Source organism: Talpa europaea (assembly GCF_964194135.1).
Source record: "Talpa europaea genome assembly, chromosome: 15".
Classification (NCBI taxonomy): Eukaryota; Metazoa; Chordata; class Mammalia; order Eulipotyphla; family Talpidae; genus Talpa; species Talpa europaea.
In genome coordinates this window covers 39,991,191-40,004,577 of record NC_140083.1, presented here as the reverse complement: position 1 = coordinate 40,004,577, position 13,387 = coordinate 39,991,191, and the positions used below count along the sequence as shown (strand labels likewise).

The following is a 13,387-nucleotide window of genomic DNA, read 5'->3' as shown; positions in this document are numbered from 1 at the left end:
TTTTTTTTCAAAGATTTTTATTTTTGTGTAGAAGAGCTGGGGTGTCAGCCAGAGGTGTAGGGGAGAGGGTCTGCTGTCTGTTGCACCCTATGTGGGTCAGCTCTGTGGCCGGGAATCGAACTCAGGCCACAGCAGTGATAGCACTGAGACTTAAGCCCTAGGCCACCACGAAGGCCCCAGTTTTCAGCAATTTTAAAATCAAGATAACAGGACCTATCTCATAGAGATGTTATGAAATTTAAATGAGTCCACATTTATAAATCACACAGAATACCTAACCCTAAATTAAGTTCATTATAAATATTTTTTACCATAATGATCCAAACTTTAAATGGCAATCTCCTTAGCACTCTGCCCTAGGTTTTGCTGCTTTCTGTGGTCTCACCCAAGATCATCTCCTCTTTCCCTGGGCTTTGCCATACAGGTGATGTATCTGAGAAATAAACTTCCATGCTCCATACATGTATCTTAATATCTACCAGATATCAGCCCTCTAAGGCTTCTCACACACATTAAAGTCACTGATCCAGAATTGAGTCATTTACCTATCCTCCTAAAACCTTCCCTCCAGGCTTCCAAACCCAGTAACCAGTTCTGCCAATGGTTCAATCCAAACGTTGAAGCTGGAAACCTAGGAAGCAATCCTGGCTCCTCCCTGCACACCTAAATCCAGTGGCCAAGTGATGGTGATATTCCCATTCACCTCTCTCCAATCCAGAGACTGGCCTTCAATCCCCACCAGTGCCTCAGTACCAGCTGCCCTCATCACTGACCTAGAGGACAGCTGAGCCTTCAGTCTCCTACTACCCACACTCACCAGGTCAAAGCATCCTTCACACTGCAAGGTGTTATTTTTAACTACAGATCTATAGATATCCTGCTTAAAGCAGCCCTCTACCATTTCTGATGCCCTTAGGGAAAAGTAGTCTTAAAATGAAACAAGAGCTACATGACACAACTGGCCCCTCCAGCTTTATCACTCTATTCATACTGGCCACCTTCCCAGTTTCTTAGAAAGGTTCTTGATAAAAAACATTTTTTTCCATCTCAGGGCCTTTACACATGCTAGCACTTGCCAGGCCTGTTCTTTTCCCTCCTCCCCCTCTTTAACTGGCTAAGTTCTATTCACTTCTTCTCAAGGAAGCAGTCCTCAACTCTCCAGACTTGGTTAGAGCCCACATCACTATAACCCATTATCATTCTGGACTTCACTGTTTTTTTTGTTTTTTTTTTTAAAGATGTATTTATGCATACAAGAGCTGGGGTACAGGTCAGAGATGCGGGGGTGAGAGAATTCACCAGTGACAGAGTAGGGAACAGAACAGGCAGACTGACTGAGATACACTGCTGATGGGAGCAGTGGGCGAGTCAGGAGAGGTCTGCTGCGCCATGTGGGCTGCTCCCTGGCCAGCCGGGGATCGAACTCGTGCTGCAGAGGCTGTGGATCACTTCATAGTGCGGTGCTTAACCCCTTGCACCACCGGGGAGGCCCCTGGACTTCACTGTTTTAACATCCATCAATTTGTATTTGCTTATTCCCTGCCTCTCTTTCCCACATTATTATATCCATGAGGATAAGGATCACTTTTGCTCTTCAGGTATTATAACCCTAGTACTATGCATAGCATAGTACAGGCACTCCAGAACAGGCACTTAACATACTTTTGTTGAACAAATAAAAGGTAGCTCAGAATATAATCTACAAGAATCTAAAATATGCTAAGGATTATGAACAGAACTGAAAATTTTGTAATATAGTCATATACTAAAATTTCTGCTAAAAGAAAAGAACATTAGCAGGAGCAGGCCTGGAGAATTGGAAATGGTCTCAGGGTCTCAAGGCAAGGTGACTCTCATCACTCTCATAACGCATAACCTTAATTAGGTGACTCTCATAACCTTTATGCTGGCCCTGATTGTGCCAACAGCAGTGGGACTACATAGGAGAAAAGGTTCCCTATAAAGAATTTAGTGTAGGTGCATCAAATAGAACACAGGTTCAGAGTTTGACAACAAGAGGTTGGTAGCAAATCCTAGTCTTTTAATAAGAGAAACTCCAGTGGAGTCAAAAGCATCACTTGCCCCTGACCTTTTGCTTGGCACTCCCTTGAATCTCTGTTCTCCACTTCAAATCTATGTTTATGGTGGCAGTTTCAGTGAAATCTTAGAGGTGTATAGTGTAGCCTCCACAGATTATTTAAGAGCTGATTCTAATAAAGACCACAATAGCTATACAGACCAAACAAATCTTCATTTACAATATTACAAGTATCTGTTGGGTTAAAGAAGAAATATAAGCTGTATTTACAAAACTTCCCAGCCAACAATATTGAAAACACAGCATCAAACCCATATCACACAGTTAAAAGCAGTCCTTGGAAGGAAAATTCATAGCCTTAAATACATCCGTAGGGAGAAAGAGCAAATGAATTAGGCACTCAACTCAAAAGTTAGAAAAAGGAGCAAATAAACCAAAGAAAAGCAGGAAGATAATAACGGAAGAGAAAAAAATAAATCCAAAAGTAGCTTATTGAAGGAAAATAGCGGACCTCCCTGGTGGCGCAAGGGGTTAAGCACCACACTATGAAACAATCCACAGCCTCTGCAGCACGAGTTCAATCCCCAGCCAGCCAGCGAGCTACCCACATGGCGAGGCAGACCTCTCCTGTCTCACCCGCTGCTCCCCTCAGCAGTGTGTTTCAGTCAGTCTGCCTGTTCTGTTCCCCGCTCTGTCTCTGGTGAATCCTCTTACCCCCCCATATCTCTGGCCTGCACCCCAGCTCTTGTATGCATAAATCTTTAAAAAAAAAATAAAGGAAAAAAACTATCTAATTAAGAATAAACTGAGGGGGCCTCCTTTAACCTAGGGGTTAAGCCTCAGTGGCATCACCACTACTGCCTGAGTTCCATCCCAGCCAGGTAGCTGACCCACATAGGGCACAGCACACCTCTCCTGTCTTACCCACTGCTCCCCTTAGCAGTGTATTTCAATCTACCTGTTCTGCTCCACATTCTGTCTCTGGTAAATTCTCTTATCCCTTCCTCCCCCACACCTCCAGCCTACACCCCAATTCTTCAAAGCAAACATTAAAAAAAAGAATAAACTGAGAAAATAGAACAAAAGTTCTTTGCTTCATTCAATCTGTACAAATAAAATTTTTAAACTGCATGAAATAAGGTAGAGTTTTGAAAATTTGTCCCCCCCCAAAAAATGAAAACAGAATTAGATCAATTTCTAAATATAAAGAATACGTTCAGGGCCTCCCTGGTGGTGCAAGGGGTTAAGACGCAACCCAAGAAGCTATCCGCAGCCACTGCAGCACAAGTTTGATCCCCGGCCAGGGAGCTATCCACATGACAGCACAGACCTCTCCTGACTTGCCCGCTGCTCCCCTCAGCAGTGTATTTCAGTTGATCTGCCTGTTCTGTTTTCCACTCTGTCTCTGGCGAATCTTCTCACCCCTCCCACACCTCTGGGCCTATATCCCAGTTCTTGTATGCATAAATAAATCTTTAAAAAAAAAAAAAGAATACTTTCAAAAGTATATGGAGAGGGCCTCCCCGGTGGCGCAGTGGTTGAGCGCTGGGTTGCGAAGCTGCCCTCAGCCTCTGCGGTGCTGGTTCGATTGCCGGCTGCTCCCCGGCCACCGGAGGAGGGTCCCACATGGCGCGCAGACCTCTCCTGCCGCCCTCTGCTCCCCTCAGCAGTGTACTTCGGTCCTTCTGCCTGCTCTGCTCCCCCTCTGGCTCTGGTGAATTCTCTCGCTCTCCCACGCTTCTGACTGTACCCAGTGCTTGTATAAATAAATGAATAAATATTTAAAAAAAAAAATCAGCCTGTCTCTTAAAAAAAAAAAAAAAAAAAGTATATGGAGAGCCTCCATGGTGGCGCAAGGGGTTATGACGCAACCTATAAAGCTATTTACACAGCCACTGCAGCACAAGTTCGATCCCCGGCCAAGGAGCTAACCCACATAGTGCAGCAGACCTCTCCTGACTCGCCTGCTGCTCCCCTTAGCAGTGTACTTCAGTCAATCTGCCTATTTTGTTCCCCACTTTGTCTCTAGTGAATCCTCTCACCCCCCACACCTCTAGCCTGTACCCCAATTCTTGTATGCATAAATAAATATCTAAAAAATAAAAAGTATATGGAGACTCTATACTTTCTGCTCAACTTCGTTGTGAACCTGTAACTGCTCAAAAAACATCTATTTTTTTTTAAAGGGGCAAAAATAAATGTTCCAAAATATGTGTGTATATACATACATATATATATTAAAAAAACACAAAATAAGTTGTATAGAAAAGGGAAAGAGGCAGCAGAAAGAAAAATATTTGTTTTCATAGGCTTAAATAAACTCTGAACAGATAAGAATCTACTAATCATATTTAGAATTAAAACTGAACAAAAGAAAGTGAAAGAAACAACTCCACCTTTTTAAATATTTTCTAATTTCTGAACTACAGGATTTTAAAAACTAAAATTTTTAACTAAATACCATACTACTAATTTCAGTCTGAGCGGTCAGATTACAAGATTTTTTTGTTCTGACATTACACTTTCCATGTCTCTAACTTAAACATATATTGGTTGTATTACATGTTATTTCTCAAAAGCACCACAAACTCCCTGCTTAATCACACATAAAACCCTAATATCTTTAGTAATTTAGTAATAAATATTTTATAGGTCTATTATGTGCTATACAAAGAGAAATTTTCCACCAGCAAGTCCATCTTCTAGTTCATCAAGCCATTAATGGACACTGTTAAGATTAAAGGAGCAACAGCTTTGAGCGTGGAGAGGTGGAGAGATGCTGACACTAGGAGATGTCAAAGAGGTAAATGGACACAGTAATCTAGAACTCCGAGGACTGATCTGCTGGCAATATATGGGCAACTGTCTGATTGTTACTGGAGAAAAGTTCACAATAAAGAACCAACATGGGGTAAAGACAGTATAACACAATGCAATGAAATGTTTGTCTGGCCAGGGTTCTGAAATACAGCATGTCCGTGCATTTCTGAGAGAGCTACCATGAGAACCACTAACCCTCACCTCCACTCCCAGCAGATTCTCCAATCTACAACACTGCTATAACGGAACATTTCCTGAAAGGATTTTTTTTTTTCTATAGTTACTTCAGGGATTTTTTTATTTTCAATTTATTTATTTTTAATTATTTTATATATTTTTACATCATTTTTCATTTTTGTACAATGTATGCATTTTCATCTTGATTATAGTCCCCGTAAAATTCCTAGCACCTATTACGAAGAGGCATTTTATCACTTTAGAAGTTATTAAACACACCACTACTGCTTGGGGGGAAAAAAAACCAACCTGAAATGCAGGGTGTCATAGTTAAGTCTGCCGCCAGGTGAGTAAACACAGCATTCCCAGAACTCACATCTGTACCTCAGCAAAATTATTATTTACTGTATCACAAAAATTCTAGATTAGTGAAGAAGCATCTACATGGCAAGGGAGAAAGTCCTTGAATGCCAGCGCCTATGATATACAACAAAAAACCTTAAGTTGAAAAAGATAAATCAGATCTACAGGCTGGATCAAGTAATGTTTAATTAATTTTGTCCCTTTTTAGCCATGAGATGTAAACAGATTAAAATAGCAAAGGTCCATGAAGCATTTTTTTTCTTTCACATTGCAGAGTGGCAATTACCAGGTATACCATGGACAAGTTAAACAACGTTAAGAAAAACTGTAAGTAGTCTATAACTGTTATAGCAAGGTTTAAACAAAACAAAAAACAAACAACAAAAAAAGGGACAGCTCTCTAGCAAACAAACCTCCTCTTAAAGGGGTATGGCAATCCAGGAGAGAAACACAGGGTTAAATCATAAAAGGAATTAAAGGAAAGAAAAGGGAGAAAATCAAAGCAAGCTACACTAAATGTTTTCCATTTTAGAGTAGGAAGAGATGTGGTTTAGGATTTTCCAGTGAACAGCAGGAAGCCAGAGTACTATTCTACTCTTCTTTCAGCCCACCCTACTGTACAAGTAAATTTAAATCCCTGTTAACTTTTAGCGATTATCTGCATTTTTACTCTTACTGAACAACACACATTCCCATCCACTCCACCCACTAGTGCCCAAGAAGATAGTCAAACTATGAGATTTAATAGACAAAGCTTTTTGAAGACAAAGCTCTTTGAAAAATCCAATAGTGTTGCTCTTATTTTAGGCCTATCAATTCTCTGGTCTCCATGTGGAAGGCATATAACAACCAAGAACATCTGATTAGACTATGATATGAATGAGAAGTAAACTCTTACTGGGGTTAGAATATTTAGACATGATTTGTTACAGCAGTTAGTCTATCTTAACTAGTATCTAATCATGACTAGGTATTTTGAGTTCTTAAATTTTTACTTTCAATAAACAGCTTTTTTGAGATAATTTACCCATTATAAGTGTACCAAAAAAATTTTTTTTGGTACAATGAATCCCCCTAGCCTGTTTTATTAAGCAGCAGCAGCTAGGGATCTCCCTGGGGCTCAAAGGGTTAAGATACAACCTATGAAGCTGTTCGTAACCGCTGCAGCACAACTCGATCCCCAGCTAGGGAGCTAACCCACACGGTGCAGCAGACCTCTCCTGACTCGCTCGCTGCTCCCCTCAGCAGTGTATTTCAGTCAATCTGCCTGTTCTGTTCCCCACTCTGTCTCTGATGAATCCTCTCACCCCCCACACCTCTGGCCTGTACCCCAGTTCTTGTATGCATAAATAAATCTTAAAAAATAAAAAAGAGGGGGCCTCCCCTAGTGGCGCAGCGGTTGAGCGCTGGGCTGCGAAGCTGCCCGCAGCCTCTGCAGCGCCAGTTCATTGCCCGGCCACTGGCAATGGTCCCACATGGTGCGCAGACCTCTCCTGCCGCACCCACTGCTCTCCTCAGCAGTGTATTTCATCAATCTGCCTGTTCTGTTCCCCGCTCTGGCTCTGGTGAATTCTCTCGCCCTCCTGCGCTTCTGACTGTACCCAGTGCTTGTATAAATAATTAAATCTTAAAAAAAAAAAAAAAGGAAGCTAGACTAAAGGATTATAAACCACTTACCAACTGGTCTGGATTAAGTTGCTCTCCATTTTTCAGGCGATCCTTATAATCTTCCAGTTTGAGCTACAAAAGAGAAACTTGTATCTATTATGACATAAAATCCTGAAGCAACTAAATTAAATAGCTGACTGTTTCTTAGGAAAACAAAATCCTTGAAGTAAGCTATCAATCTCTAAGAAAACTATATTACTACTACAAGCAGGCAGCATTTGTGACAGGGTTCCAGTCAGGGAAAAAAGCCACGCACAACCAACACTAGTCTGGAATTAGAAAAGTTAAGCAGCAGTAATACCTTTTTCTCTTAAGGAACTCTATAATTAACATACAGGGCCTTAACTGGTCTATCACGTGCCCCTAACCAGTGATGATGCTCAAATGGGGGCGATTCTGTCCTCCAAGGATGTCTGGCAAGATATCTGGTTATCACAACTTGGGAGGCTAGATGGAGGTGGAGGTGTTACTAGAATCTGGGAGTAGAGGCCAGAGTGCTGCAAAACCTTCTACTATGGATGGTACAATACCCACAACCAAAAAATTATTCAGTACAGAAACTCAACAGTGTTAAGGCTGAGAAATCTGCTCTGACCACAGGCTTATCTATTGAATTAGGTCAGCCTTGCCTGATAGGAGACTCACTGATGGTAAATAATTTCCTTTCTAGCATTTAAGCAGCTTCAACCTACAGCTACTTTTCATGTAAAAATTAATATTTAAGTAAACACATGACAGATAAATTGCATCTACCGTACCCATAATGATGACATGATCCACTATAGTGTTCTGAAAGTGATGTTTAGGCTCCTCCCATGTTAGCTTTATAGCTTTAAAAAGCTTTCCCAGAGGGCCTCCCCAGTGGCGCAGCAGTTGAGCGCTGGGTTGTGAAGCTGCCCGCAGCCTCTGCAGCGCTGGTTTGATCCCCGACCCCGGGTGAGGGTCCCACATGGCACGCAGACCTCTCCTGCCACCCACTGCTCCCCTCAGCAGTATATTTCGTCAGTCTGCCTGTTCTGTTCCCGGCTCTGGCTCTGGTGAATTCTCTCACCCTCCCACGCTTCTGACTGTACCCAGTGCTTGTATAAATAAATAAATCCTTAAAAAAAAAAAAAAAAGAAAGAAAGCTCCCCCAGAAGCTTGAAACAGAGCACTGATACTATCAGTCAGTATTCAAGATGAACTAAGAGCTCCAATTATCTGGAGCCTCAATACACATACACACTTGGTTCTGCCACCTGAGGGGGGACTGAGTCTCCACCAACAGATCCTGCTTTGACTACTTTCCCACAGTGACTAACTGCACGCCTTCAAAAGACAAGTGATGTGACCTAGGGCCACAGAGAAGCTACTAGAAATCTTTGAGTCCTTCTTCACCACCTTCACTGTCTTCCAAGCACATTAAAAAAAAGAAAAACAGAAATAGTCAACCAGCCTCTTCAGGATCTCTCCATTCACTTCCACTCACTTCTCTAAGGTGTGAATTGGTCTTGGCATTAAAAATATTTTAAGTGTCCACAGATACAGACAGCTTATTTCTCACTTTACTGTGATAAACAAAAGAGAATCAGGACACAAAGCAACATCACAGGCTCCATGACTCAGGAAATGAGGAATGATTTCCATCTTGATATTGGCATTTACTGTAGCCATAGGGTGACTGTAACCCCCGAGTTTCTTTACAAGACTCTCTCCATGTTTTCAGCTACCATAGTAAACAATCACCTCGCAACACAAAAGTGAGTGCTGAAGCATTTTCTGGCTCTACTATGAGCAGAGCTTCCAATGACTGCAGCAGCTAATGCGTGATACCAACCACTGCAGAGCCAAAAGGAAATAAGGTGAAAAACTGAGGCTATTTTCATCATGAAAAGAAACAAATATGACATTCAAGGAATTAACCTGATGCTCTAAAGCAGCTAGCTCTTCAAGCATTTCAAGCGTAGCATGAATAAATTCATAGTATAAAGAATATTTTCATTCAGCTTCACACTGACAACCTTTAATATACCCAATATTGGCCTACTTGTATGTTTTTAGATAGTCAAATTCCAAAGTTAGTTCAACTTCAGTGAGGAATACTTACGACCCCCGGAAGAAAGAAAAAACACCAGTTCTTTAACCCTTATTAAGATGGTGCAGATGGAGGCCCGGGGGTAGGGGGCCATACCTTTTTTTTCTCGATGTTTCTAATTTTGTGTTTAAGGCATATGAGTCCATTATCAATGTATGTCTCATATGCCTGGGCAGGAGAGGCGGAGGATGGCAGGGGGCTGAGGGGTCGGTTCTCCTCACTGTGATTCCCCGGGGGCTTGGCTGACTTCATGTCCCCCGCACTTCCCTCCTCCGAAGCGCCTGAGGCTGACTGGTAACCAAAAGGAGATGAAGAAAGTCGCACCATTGAAACAGATGCTGCTGCAGGAAGAAGGGGAAACAAGTATAAAATTAATTCAGACGCAGAAGGTGACGTCCAGGCTTTAACTTCCCTGGAAGGTCTAAAGAGCGGCCTCAAAATTTTCCCTCAGAGAAGTGAGCTCCAGACCCTGAGGCGCTTTAGCGCGGGGCTTCCCGCTCGCTACCTCTCAGGCCCCGAGTGCCCAGCACCAGCGCCTCGCTGAAGCAAAGCTACCACACGGGGGACGTTTCCAGAACTCAGTTTCCACCCAGCCAAGACGAGGGGCCGCTCTCCACACGGTAAAGCGAGGACACTGAGGAGCGAGGGCCGCCAGCCGCACCCCCTCACACCGCCCCTCACCACCCGCCGCAGCTCGTCACCGACCGCGACACTGGAAAGAAACCCAAACGCCACAGTTCGCGGCTCGCTGACTGCTCCGGGCCAGCAGGTGCGCCGTCAGCACCGGACCCGGGAACCCCGCGGCGCCCCGGCCGCGCGGGCCCGAAGGTCCGAGGGTCTTCGCTGCGGCTGCGAGGAACGAGCCCGCCCCACGCACACGTCCCTGGCGGGCGCCTCCCGGAGCAAGGACACCTCAGCCCCACAGGCGGCGCGGGGGCCACGAGGCCCGCACGCGCCCCGGCCCCGCCGCGCCGTCCCCCGCCCGACACCGCCCCCCGAACGGCGCCGCCCAGCTTCACCTCCGCGGGCCGCCTCAGCCCGCGCCCGCCTGCGAGAGCCCGAGGAGCTGCGGCGGGGAGACGCGCCGCCTCGCACCCGCGTCTCCTCCCCCCGAGTTCTCCCGCGTCCCTCAGCGTCCTCGCTGGCGGCGCGCTAAATCCCCACGTCCGCCGACCCCGCCGCTGCGGTCCAGACGCGCCCTCAGAGGCGCGCGCTTATAAGGGATCGTCCCGCCTACTCAGCGCGCGGCCTCGCGCCCCGCCCTTAAGCACGAGGCTTCGATAGGCTAGTCTCTAGGCCCGCCCCCCTCCGCGCGCCACTTCTATAGGCTGGTCTTGAAGCTCGCCTACCCCCGCGCGCCGCTTCTATTGGCTGGTCTCGAGCCCCGCCTCCGCATGCGGCTTCTATAGGCTCGGCCCGCCTGCCCCGCACCCGCGCGGCTTCTACGGGCTGGCCTCACGCCCGGTCGCCCGGCTCGCAGCGTACAAGCAGGCGCCCTGCCCCGCCTCCTCCCGACGCTGGGCGCCCGCCGCCGCTCTGCCCTAGGGGGCGTCGTGAGAGGCGCGCTCTCAGGGGCGCGCCCTGGCGGGAAGCCGCTGGTCAGAACGCGCTGGGGCGGCGGGTGTGAGGCGGGAGCGACCTGCCGCGGGAGCCTCTGCGGTCCCGGCGGGAGGCGCCGCGCGCCGCCGTCGCCGCTCCACAGACACGTGTTTCTGAAGAAAGGGACGGAGTGTCCGCCTGTTGCCTGGAGGAGCGCGGCTTCGGGTCCCGCCCCAGGCGCTGATAAAAAAAGCGCTGAGATTAGCGGGGAAAGAAAGGGAAAAGCGGAGCCAAGGAAGGAAACAAAGGCGCCGTTTCAGCAGTTTCCCACGCGAAGCTTGAGCGCTCCCGTTTCTTGGGCCCGCGGCGGCCTGTTATCGGGGCGCTTTCTGTGCCCGCTGACGGCCCTTGACGTCGCGCCAGCCCTGGGCGCCCCGGAGCCCACGTGTGGCCTTGAGGGGGAGACAGAGAAAGCACAGAAGCTGCTGGGCCGGAGGGGAGGAAGGCTGTGCTTTCACCCTCGAGGAAAAAAAACTGTGGACATAGTGAAAACAATGTGAAGGACACACGTTTGGGTCAATGAGTCAGGCACAAAGGGATCCCACAGGTCGGGAGCTGAGCGAAAATGAGTCCAAGAATGGTCACTGCCGTCTTATTCATGGGGAAATGCTTGCCTTCCAGTTGACCAAGAAAAACTACCCCTCGGATCCTATGGATCTGATTGCAGATCCTCAGTATTCCACTGAATGGAATGAATAACTCTGTCAGGATTTCTTTGCCAGCATAGGTTGAGAAAGTGAGTCAAGAGAGAACGGAAAGCCAGTTCAAGTCCCCGTAAGGTGCAGGGTGCACATTTTGTAGGGGAGGGTACCTCAGATAATGTCTTCTGAAGAAAATAAATAGGCGATTCAGAAAAAGCTTTTCTGGTAGTGAACATCCTCAAACCCACTTAATCAGGCTTTATTTTGAAAGCATGTACTGCAACAACTTAGTTATTTATTTATTTTTGTCAAGTGTTTGGTTTACTTTCCCCTCCCTCACCCCCTATTTCCTGTAACATTTTGATTTGTCTTGCATTGCCAAATGTGAGGCAATATTTGTGGAAAGACACCGCCAAACTCAGCAAGAAATTACTATATTTAAAATGATAAAAAGTGGGCCTCCCTTGTGGCGCATGGGGTTGGGCACAGCCCTATGAAGCAATCCACAGCCTCTGCAGGGCGAGTTGATCCCAGCCGGCCAGGGAGCAACCCACATGGCACAGCAGACCTCTCCTGACTTCTCTGCTGCTCCCCTCAGCAGTGTATTTAAGTCAGTCTGCCTGTTCTGTTCCCCACTCTGTCTCTGATGAATCCTCTCACCTCTCCCCACCCCCCATCTGCGGCCTGTACCCCAGCTCTTGTATGCATAAATAAATAAATCTTAAAAAAAAAGTAAAATAATAAAAAGTGCTCCAAATGAATGGGGGGGAAGAAAACATTCATTCAAGGGCCTCCCCGGTGGCGCAGCGGTTGAGCGCTGGGTTGCGAAGCTGCCTGCGACCTCTGTGGCGCCGGTTCGATCCCCGGCTGCTCCCCGGCCACTGGAGGAGGGTCCCACATGGCGCGCAGACCTCTCCTGCCGCCCGCTGCTCCCCTCAACAGTGTACTTCCGTCCTTCTGCCAGCTCTGCTCCCCGCTCTGCTCCCTGCTCTGGCTCTGGTGAATTCTCTCCCCCTCCCGCGCTTCTGACTGTACCCAGTGCTTGTATAAACAAAAAACAAATAAATAAATCATAAATAAATAAAAATACATGCCTCTTTAAAAAAAAGAATACATTCATTCAAGTATTTATTATTATATGTCAATTATAGTTTAATAAAGCTGGAATGGGACAAATGCTCCTTGAGTACCTGCCTTGTGTTGGATGTTAAGGATATAACCATAAGGCCCCTTCCTTCATGAAGCTGAATCGGAATTCCATAAAAGCTGTAGGAATGATTAGCAAAAACTACCAACTTAAGAAGATAGAAAAACAAGAATGCTATAGCCTTAAAAGGATGATTTGATCTTATGAAAACAGTCCAACTTGATATCCCCTGGAAATATGAAGATTTAAAATGCATTGTCTGATAAATGTGTATTTCCTGTAGGGAAAATTACACTGTAGTCACTTAAAACTGATGCAGCTTCATGTTCAAACTGGAAGATTAATTCACAAAGAATGTTGAAGCTTAAGGCGTATGAATGGAGATAGAAGAAATTATCTTAGATGTTTTGTTGTGAGTGATAGATACCTGCTTCTCAGGGACTTTGCCACAAAATAAAAGAAAAAAGAAAAATAACAAGGAGGTTGAGAGTCTCCCAGGGAATAATCAATGTAATAAATTTGCTTAAAAAATATTATACTTTTACATACTTTCAGAATCATAGGTATGGCTTCATATATGTAAAGAGAGAAACTCCTTAAAGCAAAAGACTAATCAAAAGACTTCAGGCAGAAAAAAAGTTGCCATCATGGTTCAAGGCATTTCTGAAAGAATTCCTTTAATTACTAAGATTGATTATTTGTGTGCTTTTCTCTCTCTCTCTTTTTTATGAAGTTCAGAGTGTCTCATTCCTAGTGGTTTTGTTCATACTGTTTTTCTGGTATTGGAGTAAACACATTAATACTGCTTCACCTTTTTTTAAAGATTGATTTATTTATGCATACAAGAGCTGGGGTGCAGG

General features: G+C 45.5%; 1 protein-coding gene across 16 annotated transcripts in view; it reads right to left on the bottom strand.

Moving 5' to 3' along the window:
• CAPRIN2 (caprin family member 2) overlaps positions 1-9,659 on the bottom strand; it is a gene marked incomplete at its 3' end in the record, with an annotated part of 42,784 nt that extends 33,125 nt beyond the window's left edge. For 11 of the 16 annotated variants that reach the window (XM_084255907.1, XM_084255910.1, XM_084255899.1 and 8 more), the window contains exons 1-2: positions 9,237-9,407; positions 7,076-7,138 (exon numbers count right to left, since the gene is read on the bottom strand). In XM_084255907.1, coding sequence (XP_084112033.1) covers positions 7,076-7,138; positions 9,237-9,392 — 219 coding nt within the window. In that variant the 5' untranslated portion in view covers positions 9,393-9,407. Of the gene's footprint in view, positions 1-7,075; positions 7,139-9,236 lie in introns of all 16 variants that reach the window. The other 5 variants (XM_084255902.1, XM_084255901.1, XM_084255903.1 and 2 more) reach the window with 1 other exon arrangement.
• Positions 9,660-13,387: the final 3,728 nt, after the last annotated feature.